The sequence below is a fragment of the Liolophura sinensis genome, chromosome 1 (assembly GCF_032854445.1).
Source record: "Liolophura sinensis isolate JHLJ2023 chromosome 1, CUHK_Ljap_v2, whole genome shotgun sequence".
NCBI lineage: Eukaryota > Metazoa > Mollusca > Polyplacophora > Chitonida > Chitonidae > Liolophura > Liolophura sinensis.
The window spans coordinates 32577600-32595306 of record NC_088295.1 but is presented as its reverse complement, the minus strand read 5'-3'; the positions used below and the strand labels follow the sequence as shown (position 1 = coordinate 32595306).

Sequence of the window (17707 nt, the reverse complement as noted above, 5' to 3'; positions counted from 1 at the left end):
AACATTATCTCCAGAACTAATGTATTGATTTTTTATCTTTAATCCTGTGACTTTTGTGAATATTCAGTCAGGAGAACTTGAATCTGTTGACAAGAAGTCAGATTTATGGCTTTCTTGTGTCTGATGTGGAAAATGTGGAAGACTTAACAAGTTGTCAGGGTAGATTTGAGGCTTTGTGCAATGGCTTCAGAATGATATGTGCACTTTAGACTGGATTGTTTGACTGGTTTCTGAACTCAGAAATTCTTCTTGATATCCAGCTTAGCTTATACATGTTACTGTAAATACAGCAGACAAATATCAATGTCACTAATTTGTTAGTCCATGTTGTCACTAAATACATGTATTTAATCATTTGATTGGCTCATGCACCAAAATTGTTATTTTCTCAGGTACCATTCAGTCAAAATTGATTTCTTTTTTATTATATGGGTCAGGTCAGATGATCATTAGTGAAAACTGAAGGTACATTGTAATCCTGAACGCTGCCAATTACGTTACAAATTCCTGATATCATTATTAACTCTCAGCTTATGTACGTCAGGCATTCCCTTCTTGGATTGAAAATGTTTGAAACTTTTAACATTCATATGCACTTTTAATTATTCATTGTACTTAGCATTATTCATATATGCTAATCCTTTGGGGTATTTCAGCACCTAGTGTACCAGTGTATGTGTCAAATACGTCGTCCTCTGCGGAAAAGACAATCACATTTACGTGGACAAACGGGACAGGATTGGTGGACAAATTCTACCTGATGGTTACTGGACCAAGTGGATTCTCTAGGCAAGAGGAGATTACGTACCAGAATAAGAAGAATCACAGTTATGTCTTGCATGCCCCGGTGTCTGGGTTATATCACCTAAAGCTGAAGGCCCAGTCTAACAACGTCAACTCCTCAATCTCTCAGACATATGATGTAGAGCTGCGTAAGTCCTGTACATTTCCACTCAGGTGCAGAAACAAGCATACCCCATTGGCAGTGTTAAGCTACATACTATTAGCATACTCAGTTGACAGTGTTAAGCTACATACAAGTAGCATACTCAGTTGGCAGTGTTAAGCTACATACAAGTAGCATACTCAGTTGACAGCGTTAGGCTACGTACAAGTAGCATACTGAGTTGGCAGAGATAAGCTACATACAAGTAGCATACTCAGTTGGCAGTGTTAAGCTACATACAAGTAGCATACTCAGTTGGCAGAGATAAGCTACATACAAGTAGCATACTCAGTTGGCAGTGTTAAGCTACATACAAGTAGCATACTCAGTTGGCAGTGTTAGGCTATGTACAAGTAGCATACTCAGTTGGCAGTGTTAAGCTACATACAAGTAGCATACCCAGTTGGCAGAGATAAGCTACATACAAGTAGCATACTCAGTTGGCAGTGTTAGGCTATGTACAAGTAGCATACTCAGTTGGCAGAGATAAGCTACATACAAGTAGCATACTCAGTTGGCAGTGTTAAGCTACATACAAGTAGCATACTCAGTTGGCAGAGATAAGCTACATACAAGTAACATACTCAGTTGGCAGCGTTAAGCTACATACAAGTAGCATACTCAGTTGGCAGTGTTAAGCTACATACAAGTAGCATACTCAGTTGACAGGGTTAAGCTACATACAAGTAGCATACCCAGTTGGCAGTGTTAAGCTACATACAAGTAGCATACCCAGTTGGCAGCGTTAAGCTACATACAAGTAGCATACTCAGTTGGCAGTGTTAAGCTACATACAAGTGGCATACCCAGTTGGCAGTGTTAAGCTATATACAAGTAGCATACCCAGTTGGCAGAGATAAGCTACATACAAGTAGCATACTCAGTTGGCAGTGTTAAGCTACATACAAGTAGCATACCCAGTTGGCAGTGTTAAGCTACATACAAGTAGCATACCCAGTTGGCAGCGTTAAGCTACATACAAGTAGCATACCCAGTTGGCAGAGATAAGCTACATACAAGTAGCATACTCAGTTGGCAGTGTTAAGCTACATACAAGTAGCATACCCAGTTGGCAGTGTTAAGCTACATACAAGTAGCATACCCAGTTGGCAGCGTTAAGCTACATACAAGTAGCATACCCAGTTGGCAGTGTTAAGCTACATACAAGTAGCATACCCAGTTGGCAGAGATAAGCTACATATAAGTAGCATACCCAGTTGGCAGAGATAAGCTACATACAAGTAGCATACCCAGTTGGCAGAGATAAGCTACATACAAGTAGCATACCCAGTTGGCAGTGTTAGGCTACATACAAGTAGCATACTCAGTTGGCAGTGTTAAGCTACATACAAGTAGCATACCCAGTTGGCAGTTTTAAGCTACATACAAGTAGCATACTCAGTTGGCAGTGTTAAGCTACATACAAGTAGCATACTCAGTTGACAGGGTTAAGCTACATACAAGTAGCATACTCAGTTGGCAGTGTTAAGCTACATACAAGTAGCATACCCAGTTGGCAGCGTTAAGCTACATACAAGTAGCATACTCAGTTGGCAGTGTTAAGCTACATACAAGTAGCATACCCAGTTGGCAGTGTTAAGCTACATACAAGTAGCATACCCAGTTGGCAGCGTTAAGCTACATACAAGTAGCATACTCAGTTGGCAGTGTTAAGCTACATACAAGTAGCATACTCAGTTGGCAGTGTTAAGCTACATACAAGTAGCATACTCAGTTGGCAGTGTTAAGCTACATACAAGTAGCATACCCAGTTGACAGCGTTAAGCTACATACAAGTAGCATACTCAGTTGGCAGTGTTAAGCTACATACAAGTAGCATACTCAGTTGGCAGTGTTAAGCTACATACAAGTAGCATACCCAGTTGGCAGTGTTAAGCTATATACAAGTATGCATCAAGTGTATATGCATATATATAGTCATGTATTGATGTGTGTATAGTAATAGTGTACCTGTAGCGAACAGAAACTTTATAGTTTTTTTTTTCATTTACTAATTTTGCAGGATTATACAATAAATATTTTCTCTCTATGGCTTGGTCAGTGTGACAAATTAAGCAATGTTGTATACCACATGATACAGATTGATACTAAATAATTAATAACATTTGTTTAAACACTGGACATGTGGTCATGGTCGATCTCCAGGGATTTTTTTTGGGAAAAAAATATCTTTGCTGTCGTAATTCTCAGGTCCTTCCCCAGTCAACATCTCACTAACGTCAAAAACATCACGAAGTTTTGAGCTGATATGGGAGAGGACGGATACCAATGTAAAGCATTTTCGCCTGCTGGTGTTCAAGGAAAATGGCTGCCTTAGACAGGTTCACTTTACAGAAGATGGTGTAGCAGTGAGTACTATACATGTAATTTATAAAAACCTCAAGGGTACATTTGTGTATATTGAAACTTCTAACACCGACGCCTCTGGAAATGACATCTTGTCAATGTGCCAACCATGCCACATAGTCCACTTTTATCTCCATTTGGAACCCATGTTATTTTATTTGAATAAACCTGCACTTATCTATAATTGTGAATACCATCCATGATTTCCAGTCCTCGTATCTAGTGCGTATTAATCCAGTTTGTATAATCTGGCTTTGTATAATCTGGCTTTTGTATAATCCCAACCCTTGCCTTTACCACTGTGGGGGGGGGGGGGGCAAAAGAGGTCAGAGAAGGGAGATAATCGTCTTAATAAACAGTTTCTCAGATTAGTGAACACATTCTCTTAAATTTCAGTTTGACCAGTACATTGCTCAGCTTAGTCAAGAAGTGGGGTGACTGAGCTATTCAGGATGTGAAATAATGCATTAAGGTCACTCTCTGTCACTATACATTGTAGTTCTCATATTTCATTGAATCAGTCATGGGGCGACCCATTAGGAATAACCAAGAGACGTTGTATGGAAATGCGCGACTGATAAATGCGCGACTGATAAAGTCAGTAGGTCTTACGTGAAACTGGCACAGAGCTGGTCATTGTGTCCATTGTGGGCAAAGATATCCTAAGAAGCAGTTTTACCTTGGCGAATGTGACAGAAAAAATTGCGTGTATGAAACAAATCCCTTTTTTGACAGACAAAGCTTCAAAAATGCCCTAAAATCTTGTGAAAACCAAAATTTTCTCGCAGTACCGGGCGTGGTCAGTTCAAACAAGTTTTACTGTATATGTATTGTTGTATATCCACCATGCCTTTATCCGGCCCTTGAGTCATTGATACATATGTATATTTAGCTCCCTGTACTCAGCTTCCAGAGTATGGAAGGCAAGTAGTTTCCACTTCATATCAGACCATATCCACACAGAGGTTGTCAAATACTTATTGGCAATATATTAATGGTGGTTCAGAAATTTCTCATTATACCAGTATGTTTGTTTAAAACTTTACTCATTTGTCTTCCTCAGTCACAAACGCAGACATTTTGTGGAAATGTGAGTTATGAGCAGTTTGGCAAAAGCCAGATGAACTTCACGTACAATGTCACAGACTTGTTCCCATACATTGAGTATAGACTGGAGATGTATCTGAAATCTGAAGGTGTAGATGAGAATCCTGATCCGGCTACGCTGACCGTCAGAACGAATCCTGAGGGTAAGATACCTTAGTTTGGGATAATCCATTAGCCTGTCATCAATCAAGATTTTCTCTGTTTTCATTCCTCGGACCCTTAAGGCTAATCACTCCTCAGTGACAGCCCTCAGTGCTAAGTGCTGAGGAGTGTTGTCATGTTCCTGTCTTTTTATCAGTTTCACTGTTTAGTAATAGGGAAGGTTCAAGGTCCAATTCTTTCATCACTACAAAAAAAGGTAAGAAATGTCCAAAAGTATCATGTGATATATAGCTATCAAAATGTTCATCACATTTACTGTATCATAGGCAGGAGAAAAAAGAATCAAAAAGTAATTTAAAGTAAACAAATAATGGAGAAAACTGAGGAGTTGAAGAACTTCAAAAGCTGTTAAGGGAAACAGGTGTCATTTGTGCCTCTGTTGATTGGTAGATTAATGTTGACAAAGTTTGCCTTACATGACATAGGACTGTTTTTACTTTAACAACAAAAGAGTTCCAACTCAAAACTCCCCTGTTCTCACTGGTTACTGTTTTTCTACATGACCTCTACTTGATCTGCTTGTCTGAATATAATCAAATTTGGTTGATACCTTTGTTATGAGAGCCTTAACCTTAGCTATTCTGATATTTTGACTGATTGTTACATCGTTGTAGTGTTATTGAGAGGTGGGTGTTGGAGAAGAGGTATTTGTTGTAATCTGGAATTACGAGTCCGGGGGATATGAAACTGATGTTAAAGGAGAAGAAAACTTAAAACAATGACACTATGGACTGAAAAGAGCACATTTTTTCTATCTGGTGGTGCCTGCTGCATAATTTTGCGATTTTACCTCGCCATACACATAAAGTCTGAAAACAGCAAAGCTGGCATAAATCGCTGACTTCTTCGCATCCTCCATCTTTAACACCCTGTAATTTATGCTGGGGGTGTGTTGCCTCTCAGCCAGTGAGTCGTTAAAACTGTCGGCTTGTTCGTGTAAACTCAGAACCTATGTTTAACATTCCGGTTTCCCGATCGTGAAGCGGAAAACAAACTGTACTGTTTGCTACCTTCTGGGAAGAAGAGTACTACCCGAAATGTATGAACTGCACTTCGGCAGTTTCCGATGGCAATTCTCCTCCTAACACAGACGACTTCATCACTAGTATTTGGGCAAAATGAAGTCGCCCACAGAGGATTTTGGCACTGACTTTATTTACAGTTTATCAGCTTATGGTAGATATTAGAATTTTTTATGGCATGTACCTGCAAGGAAATGTATACTCTCTTCATTGGTATTTGTTTGATAGTTAAGTTTTCTTCTCCTTTAAGAGCCTGGGCATTTCCGCAATGCAGTCTGGGTAATGCACGTTTTGTTGTCTTCTTTTAATCTTGACACTGGCGTTTTCGTTCATAAAAGCCGTCAAGGTATCTGTGAACATGTCTCCGCTATCCCCCATGTGTTGTTTATCCGCTGTGACTTAGAAGCATAGGTGTCCAGTTTCCTCCCACCATAATGTTGGCCGCCATGAAACACCAATCAAATAAATAAATAGTAACAGGTGTAAAAGTCCTTCCCTGTGTGACTTTCCCGACCCCGTACCCGTTTTGACTTGAACATATAGAATAGTGTTAAACAAAATTTAATAGGAATTAAAAGACACTGTCTTAAATCCAAATAGTATTTTAACTTCAAAAATTACCTACACATAATTTATCTTACAACTGATATACAATCAGTATTTTTGCGATCAATATTTTGAAACATTCTGAGATGATTATGGGGTGTAGAGAAATAATTTGTGCAGTTTAATAAAACTGCATCTTCAGTGACACAAACAAATCATTTTTAGCATCGTTTTCGTGATAATTCTGTGCATAGATTTCTCTGAACAAAGTGCTTTAATGGTAGAAAAGGTCAAAGATTTACAGTATACACGCCATCTTAATTTTCAATTTTATGTGTCAGGGACTCCATATCGGACAAAGGCTATGTCATATGAGGCAAATTTTAAACCCTGTAATTCTGTCCACTGTTGTGTAAGTGCAGTATCCTTGAGTACGACATAAAACACCAATCAAATAAATTTTAAAAATTGTTTGCCTGTTTTGTACTCACCAAGGGCCTTTGTCCTGTGCATCACTTATTTGCTATCATTTATTGTGTTTTTCTGTCTTGATTTGTGTTTGAAATAAATCCCAGTGTTCATAATTCTAAAAACTTTGCTGCAGGCATCTGCATGTTCTTTGACCGATATGTTTTGTTGTGCGGAAGATAATTTTACATAGGGGCCTGCAGCGATTCTTTTTACAGATATTAAATGTGAGTGTCAGATGAACCGGCCCTGATCATATAGAGAGAAGAAAGCACATAAAAAAGTCTGTGACTTAAAAAGGGTTCCTCATTCCATTGAGATGTCAATTCCCTATTGTATCCTCTGAGCAAAGATGACAACTGATATTAGTTTGACTTGGTCAGTGTATGAGCTGTCTGGTTGACAAAAGCCACTTGGCTTCTTCCATCTGGATTTTCGAGATAGAAGTAATCAACTTTACTAAGGAAAAACAAAATATTTTGTTAAGACAGTTTACAATAACAGAGAGGGCGAAAATGTTAAATCAGCATTTAACCTCAGTTCTAATGTGTACAAATTTTGCTTCACCACTCACATGAAAATCAATAATATTTTAATCGGACCTGAATTGTACATTTTTAACGAACTTTTTCATTCTCTTTTAAATATACGCGTAAGTAGCTTGCCAAATCCATGTGCTCTATCAACACCAACTTTCACCAGCCATACTCCTTCTGACAGTTCGATTTTATTTTATTTTATATGTCATACTGTTGTAAATAAATGTAATTAACACTAAAATAATTGAAGACAATCCCAGCAAAATTTAGTGTGTTTTGTTGTTGAAATAGATATCTAAAATTTAAATAGTTCTATTATTGAACATCTGCCTGTGCAGGATTGCACTCTACAGTTACAAACTACCACAAAACAGCCGACTTGTTACAGCTGTTCACATTTTAAGAGAAAAAAAATATTTAAAAGCAAGAAATTGTTAAGAAGACCATGTCCAAAAAAGACTATTCAATGTAAATATAACATGCTTTGTCTTGAGTTTATTTTATGCCATTGAGGATAAAGAACACAGCTCACAGACGTAAAATTATTTACATGGCAATTACAAACCATATCGGTAATTTAACAGATTTTAGTCATCAGGCATGGTGACTGAACTTTGGACAAGTCCCCTTGATCAGTTGATCAGACGAGCAGACCCGACAACACTGCAGTTTTAAGTGTGATTTCCATTTGGGTTTTTTTTATCCATTTGTGTCAAAGGTAGCCAAACTTTAATGGTACACATTCAGCAGTGCCATAAAAGTACTACAAGAGTTCAACGAGTAAACAAAATAAAACCTGAGTTTTCTTTTATACTTTAAGTGCATAGAATGAAAGTAAAAACACAAAGTAAAATTTGAAGATCCTATTTTTCAGACGTTTTCAACAACAGAAAAATGCAGCAAATGGTGTATTACAAACATATATTTACTATAGGTACATTTTCCGAAATCACATTTATTAAAAGTCGGCGTTGTTCAGGCATGGGATGGGCGGATTTCTTTGAATAAAACCAAAAAATATCCCGTCGGCCAGATCAAGCTGACATTCAAAAAGACGCGATTTTGACGACACTCTCAATCATACCACTAGAAATGAAGAATTCGTGATAGTTGAATTAATATGTAAGCAAACATGTACTATAATGACCTCAGTAACGTTGTCTGGAATCGGGTTGTTGACTAGGCGTATTTTGACAGTTCTATGGCAAAGATTAAGCGATGTCTTCTTTGAAGATCCTGTGGTTAGTGAGTTAATCAGATAAAATCTCGGACTGGTTTAGATGTCAGTTTACACCTCTGATGATCACAAATGATGCCACTCCCTTAGGTGAATATATCAGACAGGTTTTTGAGTCATGCAGCTTCGCTGTAAAGTCTACTGATCATCTATTTTTGTGGAAGGCCTTTTGGTCGAGTGGTTTATTTGGTTAACATGTATTGCTGGTGATTTGGTGCCTGACTCCGAGGTCGCTGGTTCGAAACCTACAGTGGTCTCAGCCAATTTTCAGCACTAGAATCTGTGCTACTAGTATATTCAGAAAGTGTATTAACGATAATACTGATAATAAGTCTCAGACTGCCGCGTTATGAAACGAGAAGACTAGAGTTTCATATCCCTCCACCTCTTAATCCCAGGTTTTAATTGGTCACAAAATCTTCTTATTATCAGTTACTTGCTGTTGTCACTGTTGTGTCTCTTTAACAAGAAAATTAAAATTCTCCAAAGATCGACAGATTTCCACTTTTTTGAAGCCTTGGGGGTCCTTTTTGAGCAGGGGATATCACCTCAGCGCTCTCGTCACTGAACTGCTGTGTTGTTTAAGTCTCCACAGCAGATCTTGTCCATTTGGAATGATGCCGACTCATGGAGATGGCCATTTATGAAAAAATTTTCAACCAATCACAACAGTTGTTATGGATATTTCCTCATTGAGTGACCGTGCGTGTTAGTGGTTTTGGCACAGGCGCCTGTGGTTTCGACTCTGTCGCTCATGGCATAAAAGCAGTCATGTTTTGAACTTTAAAGAAAGGCAAATCACCTAGAGAGGTTGACAATGGTGTGAAAAACAAGCTCAGCTGAAGTTGGTCACAGGACGAAGTCCACATTGAGGTTGACGGGCAGAAAGCATGTATGGTGTGTTCAGTTACTCAGTAGCGGTATCAGTAAATTTTTGGAACGTTGTCTATCAATCAGTCACAGACGATCTTATTTGTTGAGCTCCCAGGTGCTCTTGCACCTTTCCAAATGTTATGGTGATACAAATATATAATTTTATTATGCACCACATCTAGCTTCTGATTATCTTTTTTAATGTAAAAACTGCAATTCAGCATCAATTTTTCTCACCTGAACCCTCTACTAGGGCATTTCCCTGCACCTACAAGGGGACCTAAATGGGTCCCTGGCTTTTCCTCTTTTTTGCATCCAATACGTGTAGATATATTAATAAGTTTAATTTCTGTAACTGTGGTAACAGACAAATTTCTGGGCCTATTGAAAGGAAATTCGTGTAATACAGATTATGAAGTTTCATTATCTACTGCACATGTATGTCCTATCATTTTTGTCTAAACCAACACAAGGTTACATTCCATCCACATATTCTTGATTATAACTGAACACAATTCTTTTTTGACATATTGAGAAAAAGTGATGATTGTCTTGCCCCCCAAAATTTCAGACCAGAAATTATTTAACTTGAGATTTTATGATTTGAAAGCAAGATTTTATATATCATTTCTCATATTTGATGAACAACAGAAATTTGATGAAAAATAACATTTGTTTCTTTTCTATGATGATGCTGAAAAGTAACAATGTAACAGCTGCTTTTGAGAGATCTATGTACTTGTAACTGTTCTGTAGATAACCTCATAACCCTCTCATTCTTGACTTTTTAATCTTTGTGAGAACATGTACTTCAACACTCAGCTGAAAGTAATTGTATAGACAGGAAAAAGGGGAACAATTGATGTTTCATTTATCTTCTTTACATGTGCTTTTTGATCTAGAGCAATCATTCATTGCTATTGTTTTTTTACAGTGCCATCTGAAATAAAAAACATAAGTGTGACAGTGGAAGGAGCTAAGAATGTGAGTGTATGTTGGAGTCGGCCAGAGCCTTTCCCTGGTCCTACAAACTACACACTGACTCTGGTGGATTTAGGAGAGGAACCACAGCGAGACAGGAAGAAAGTTATCGCTGGTAAGTGAAGTCAGTAATAAAGAACACAAATGTGACAGTGACTAGTGGACAGAGCATGTTGGAGTCGGCCAGAGCCTTTCCCTGGTCCTACAAACTACACACTGACTGGTAGACTTGGGAAAGAAAGCACAGCTAGACAGGGATCAAGTTATCGCTGGTAAGTGAGATCAGTAATAAAGAACACAAATGTGACTGTGACTAGTGGACTGAGCTTGTTGGAGTCTGTCAGTGCCTTTCCCTGGTCCTACAAACTACACACTGACTCTGGTGGATTTGGGAGAGGAACCACAGCGAGACAGGAAGAAAGTTATTGCTGGTAAGTGAAGTCAGTAATAAAGAACACAAATGTGACAGTGACTAGTGGACAGAGCATGTTGGAGTCCGCCAGAGCCTTTCCCTGGTCCTACAAACTACACACTGACTGGTGGATTTGGGAAAGAAAGCACAGCGAGACAGGGATCAAGTTATCGCTGGTAAGTGAGATCAGTAATAAAGAACACAAATGTGACTGTGACTAGTGGACTGAGCGTGTTGGAGTCTGTCAGTGCCTTTCCCTGGTCCTACAAACTACACACTGACTCTGGTGGATTTGGGAGAGGAACCACAGCGAGACAGGAGTCCAGTTATTGCTGGTAAGTGAGTAATAAAGACAATTGTGACAGTGGTCAGGGCTAAGAATGTGAGTGTATGGTGGAGTCAGCCAGTGCCTTTCTCTGGTCCTACAAGCTACACACTGACTCTGGTGGATTTGGGAGAGGAATCGCGACCAGACAGTCGCTGTGTTATCATTGGTAAGTGAGATCAGTAGTAAAGACAAATGTGACAGTGGTCAGAGCTAAGAATGTGAGTGTATGTTGGAGTCGGCCAGAGCCTTTCCCTAGTGCTACAAGCTACACACTGACTCTGATGGATCTAGGAGAGGAACCTAGGTAAGTGAGGTCAGTAATACAGAACACAAATGTGACAGTGACTAGTGCACAGAGCTAAGAACATGTTGGAGTCCGCCAGAACTTTTCCCTGGTCTAAACAAACTACACATTGACTCAGGATGTGGGAGAGGATTCTGGAGTCATAACAGATGGCTTGTTATCGCTGGTAGATTCAATAATTCACAGTATACTTACTTAATACACACATCTAAAAACGATTGGCCTGAGAGTCAGAATGTATTGGGGGTTAAGCACCACAATATAGCTGGAGTGTCCAGCACAGAAATTGCGTTATGCCATAAACAATCATTTATTTTAGTGGGGTCAGCTTAGATCTTTCCAAGACAACATTGCATTTGGATGACAATTGGTTAATAGAGAATAAGATCTGACACTTATTGACAGTGTATGCTAATAGCTGCATGACCTACTGCATGGAAACATGCAAGTGTAACAGGTTGATATATATTAATGCTATCTACCTCCTGGCTGGAGAGAATTTTCCTTTAATTCCCATATATCCTCCATTTTTTCTTCACTTTTCGTGATTTGAAATCTGGAATGAAAACAAATGGTGTAAAGCTTCATTTGTCTTTTGTGCTAGAAAAAACAAATCAAAGTCCATAATTTGAAGTGCCTGTTTGTTTTTTTAATCAAGATTTCCTCAACTTAAAGTTGTCGGTGTCCGCTAAAACAACACTCAGGAACAATGGGAGGGGATACATGTAGGCCAACATTGACAGCTCTTGCCGAACTGTATCAAAGATTAAGCAGGACTGGGTGTAACCCTAGATGCATTAGCTGGCTACATCCATGCCGAAAACGACAACAATACATTGTATGTAGGCCAACATTGACAGCTTTCAGAGCACTACATCAAAGATTCAGCAGAACTGGGTGTTGCTTTATATTGATGAATATGTGATCGCTACAGTGACATATAATACATGCGCAGACAGGTGTTCAAACAATCCAACCCATGGATTCACCTCACATGTGCCCAGCAGGCCACCACAGCACAAACAGAAATCTGTTCATTTCACTGGATCAGAGTGTGCAAAAATCTTGATATTCGGTGAACATGCTCCAATAATTCACAACGCGGTCACAATTCAGTAAAACCTTAGTGTTGTATTAAAACAGGAAATACTTCTCAGCATGAAGTTGAATCACAGCTTTCCATAATTTGACAGAATAAAGCGTTGTCCTAGTAAAGGGATTTCTGTTCTTTGATATAAAAAATAAAAGAAATGTAACGCCGATTCTGTACATCTGCTGGTTACTGCAAAATAAATTTTTTAAACTCAACCAGTGTATTGGATTTCCACACAGTCTTGTCCACTTGTCATTTTAACTAGTCAAACTTCACGTTTAGAAATAGGATGTAAGTATAAAGTGCCAGCTATGAATGGTGGTTTGAAACACATAGCACCTATGTGAAAATTATACAGTGCATGTGAGCACTGCTGTTTGGGACACATGCGGTGTGTTTTGCCCCTTGAGCTGTGTTAACAGTTGGAATGAAGCTCATGCAGATGGTAAATAAATACAGTCGTAATACATGAGCCAGCTTGAGAGAATGTAAGTGATTTTCATCACTGCTTTGATTTTTTATAAATCACATCTGTTTACTTTGGAAGTAGCATAAATGTTACGCTGTGCAAAGTTCTTCGGTGTATATGAACATGTACATTTATTCCATAAAATTCAGGGCTCAAGGTTTACTTTGCTTTTTTAGGCACATGGGTAAGCGCATCATAAATTTATGGGAAAGAAGTAAAAGAAACATACACTGTATCTCATCTTCACAAAGTTCCGATTGGACTCTAGCAATCATGTTGTGGGAGCTTGTATATAAAAAGCATGAAAGTGATTGGTTCCCATTAAGTTCATACCGGATGAATGTAGTACAGGTGAAAATTAACATAAAGCATATGTATGTGTATAGCTTGAGTTCCTTTTGCATCGATCAACAAAATGTAGCTTGTTTCAAAATACATGTAGGCCTATACTATGACTTAGAACTGAAAGTTGACGCATCGCCATTGTAGCACAACACTCTTTCAATCTCCATGGTTTGGGCCCCTACTACCTTTTGTACGACCTGAGACAATGAAGAGTTAAGAGATCGTCAATCAGACGGCCATGCTAAGAAAAGAAATTAAAAATGATAATCAGCTGAACAAGTACCCACTTCCCACTTTTGCCTAAGCTTAGTATGATTCCTGTGATCACAGGTCAAAGAAACCTTCCTTTGAACGGAGCTTATACCACTAATTTATGCCTACCAGTAGGCTTTAATACTGTGTTGTTGATGATGATTGTGTGACAGTTTGAAACTTTGTCAGGAATTCAAAAGCAAACATTCCACAAGTCAGACAGTTATTCACGTGAACCTCACAAAGTTCAAAAACGTTTTAGCAGACTTTAAAAACAAGCATACAGTGTACTCTCTAACTAAGGAGAGAAAGAACTGTTAGAGTTCACATCATGAATGTTTTGACCATGTGCTGTGACATGTGCCATCACTCAGGGATTTCGACTCGAGGTGACACAGCAACTCAAGTTGAGTGACTTAGGTGACAATGTAACTACCAGTCCAGAATTCCCTGATTCTGACCAAAGTTGACATGTGTCTTGATTGACAAACCGATTCAATGACAACTTTAAATGACCAGTACCATGATGATATTCTAGTCGCACAAGTGGTACTGGATTTAATTTTTTGGGTCGCACCAACCAAAATTTTAGTTGCATTTTAGTCTAATAAATGTAAAGATGTTTCAACAATCCATAATTCGGGTAGCTGAGAATTTACCTGAGTGGAACAAACAACGATGTGAATAGCCCCATGTGGACACAAAACATTGTAAGAAAATTCACACCAGAGGATTTGTTTGCTCCAAGAAACCAAAAAAAAAAACCCCCAAAATAACAAACAGCAGTATTTCGAACCGGATTCTGCACTCCAAATGCCATTAGCATAGCGGCAATCTGTCTCCAATAGATGTTTGGGCCTGTACCTGGCAAGGTATGCTACCACCTGACTGGGCTTCTCGGTGAATCTGAAACAAACGTACGGATAAAGTGAAACGGCAACGTCCATGTCCATAATCTGTTTGAGCATTTAATATATTACTGGTATCTCAGGTGCCACATAATTTTGGGTACCCATCAGATGAGGATCCAGGGGCTGCCTAAGCCCCAGAAACTCTCATCAGATATATCGCCGGAGACAAAACTTCGACATTTTCTAGTGAAACAAGTTGTTATAAATCCGGGACAAACTGCATGTTGTCCATTATTTGTTAAGCATTTTTATTCAAACCGCTCAGCCAATGTTATTTGGTCTATAGAAAAAACATTATTTCAAGGAGATGGGAGGCTTAATTAGCTCCCCCACTTTAAATTCAGGAGGGGAGCTTCAGTCCCGCTTAATTTTAATATATCACTTTTTTCTTTGGTGTCCAGTGTATTATACCGCGCCTCTAGTAGGACTTAGGGTGGACTGCCTCTTTCATAATTTCTGGGCATAGTAGAGCTCAATTCATTTTAAATAATGATTGAAAATTGAGAAAATTGCCCATTTGAAATACATGGGCCTTTTTCATAAATATCAAAAATTGGTCATGTTTGAATTCCATAAATTCACATTTCCACACAACTAACGATCTGAATTTAGAAAAATAAGATTGGAGAAATACTTAACTGAATGTGCACATGTGGCAATTTAGGGCCTCATAAATGGTTTCTTAAAAATTTTCATTTTTGTAAACACTATATTCTTACATTTCTCGAAAATCACTGCTGATCGACAGGTGCGCATGCGCAGTCCTCACTGATTTTAAAAATATAACTCACCGAAGAGGATTACATGCAGTGAATACCTGCCTCTGTTGAAAGTATAAGCTTCCTGCTAATGTTTGTCTGTAGGCCTATAACCTGTGAACCACTGCTTATGGGGACATTTGCAAGGGCAGCATTCCATCGTGTTCTATCATGGCAGAGGTTAATAAACTGTGGTGCATTGAAATGGAATATGGTCAAATCCAGCTCAGATTGGACGGGAATGTCATCCTTCTTCAAACCTCCACAGTTATAATATATACATTGGCGGCATGTTATTTGATGATTGTTTAAAAATGGCTCTTTATGGTAAAATCTAATGAACGGAAATTCTAACTAACACCATGAAGTTGAGTTTTCAACTTATGCATGTCCATTAACGAAAGGGAACTAATGAATCGATGAAAAAGTCTTTATATTAGAACTATTTGTAAATATACTTTAAAAATACTTTTCTTGTGTTTGGACAAAAACAAGTGAAGTACCTCTTGCATTGACAAAAGGCTTGTATCTCTGTACACATGTAGTATCTTCATTTGCTTGTAACAAATCAGAAATGGTCGTCTTTATCAGGCACACAAACCATGCATGAGTGGTCATTACTATTCAACTATTGGTAGCATGTTTATAATGTGAACATGATATTTCCAAGCAAATTGAGTAAGCGATGAACAACTGGGAGCATTCTGAATACCTTTTACCCCAGGGGCCAGAAGCTGCTTCGCATGCGCGAAGACTTGCCACATGGCAGACAGCCTAATCCCCTGTTAAAACAAGGCCCAAGTCCTGTTATATCGATATCGTACACTGAACACTATGAAGGGCCCAAGTTGTTCCTCCATGGAGTATATATACCTCCATGATCACACATATATAGCCAGTCGGTAATTATTACACTGAAGAATACAGGGAATTTGTTTCGGTTTTTATTGACTGTTGTCGCCATCACATGAACCAGACCATACTAGTTGTGAAGTTAACAGACCTTTACTGGTAACACCTAACTTTAGTCCTGATACATTACAAGATAAATACACGTGTAAGCTAGACAGCATAGGAATAATAAACCTGCGAATCTGGTCCTCACATACCATAAAACGCTAGATGAATTTATCAAAACATCCATAACTAGTATGATCATGAAAACACAACAGGAACCCTATTTCCCAAAGATGCATGTATACAAAAACACCACTTGTTGGAAAACAGTGTATGTCAGTGGATCCTAAAATTATCCATGCAGACACTAGAAACCATGTATGTTAAGGTCATTTTAGTCCTTTGTTATGCCTTCTAAAAGCTGTTTATTTTAGTGAAAAAAATTTATTTAAACAAAGTCGTCACAACCGAGAAACTTTGTGAACTCTAAACCTATTTGTTCATTGTACCTGCTTTTCATTCAGAGAAAACCTGAGATAAGTGGATATGTTTCAAACAATTATTAGGTGACAAATACGCTGATTATTTAACACGTTATAAAACATTTCATTGGGATATGAAGGCAGTACTTTTATTAGATGATCTGCGACTGTCGCTTTTTCAGCAGAAGTTGCTGCACCTCTGTGGGATGAATGGCTATTCATGGCAGGATTATCTATCACTAACAATGCAAGCCAGACCTCACAGAAATTACAAATCCCAAATCTGGTCCTCGCCGTGCCATAAAACGCTAGATGAATTTACCAAAACATCCATGACTAGTTTGATCATGAAAACACAATAGGAACCGTATTTGCCAAAGATGAGGTGATTGAGTCTATATCAATTGATCCAAACATTAGCCATCCAGAAACTAGAAACCATGTATGTTAAGGTCATTTTAATCCTTTCTCCATTTTAGATTTGTTATGCCTTCTAAAAGCAGTTTATTTTTGGGAAATACATATATTCAGGCGAAGTCTTCACAACTGAGAAACTGTGTGAACACAAAATTTATTTGTCGATTATCCCTGCTTTTGATGTATATTACATGCAATATGGTGGGTGCCCAAAGGTTAGCGAAATGCATCAATCCGTAACACAAGTTGATGGAAACAATAATACATTTAAATGTCATTTAGTAATGTCCAAGTGAGAGACAGTAGATTTGTGACTACAGTGCAATCCTTTATTTGATGAAAATTATTTCATTACTTAATGAATCCATATCAGCTAAGTATGTTATCTTAAGTAAGTAATCATCAATGCTTGTGTAGCAGTTTGCGCAGTCTAACGTCCGTTGAAGATCACTAGTCTTGCATCAATATTGTGTGCAGATTTGTATTCACATGCAAGAAAGTGGAGTCTTTCACTCCACGTTCCTCCACTCATATATGTGACTGTCATCATATAAGTAAACAATTCTTGTGTATGGCATTAGTGCCAATCAAATAAATAAGTATAGATAATTTGTTCTGGGGGCCTTGCAACCAGTGTGTGGATAGCATTTGTCACTTGAGAGCATTGGCACAGTCTTATGCATGTACTGTACATCCACGGAAACCATTTTCCATGTAAAAGACATGATGGAAGCTCCATAGTTTCTTCACCAATAACATTGACCTTAAAACTGAATATTCATATGCTAGCT

General features: G+C 38.4%; 1 protein-coding gene across 1 annotated transcript in view; it reads left to right on the top strand.

Annotated features, from left to right (window-relative positions):
- Window positions 1-4356: 4356 nt before the first annotated feature.
- The window catches only part of LOC135478375 (tyrosine-protein phosphatase Lar-like), a 17478-nt gene continuing 4127 nt past the window's right edge, over window positions 4357-17707 (top strand). The window contains exons 1-2 of the mRNA XM_064758621.1: window positions 4357-4563; window positions 10202-10363. Coding sequence (XP_064614691.1) covers window positions 4434-4563; window positions 10202-10363 — 292 coding nt within the window. The 5' untranslated portion in view covers window positions 4357-4433. The remainder of the gene's footprint in view (window positions 4564-10201; window positions 10364-17707) is intronic.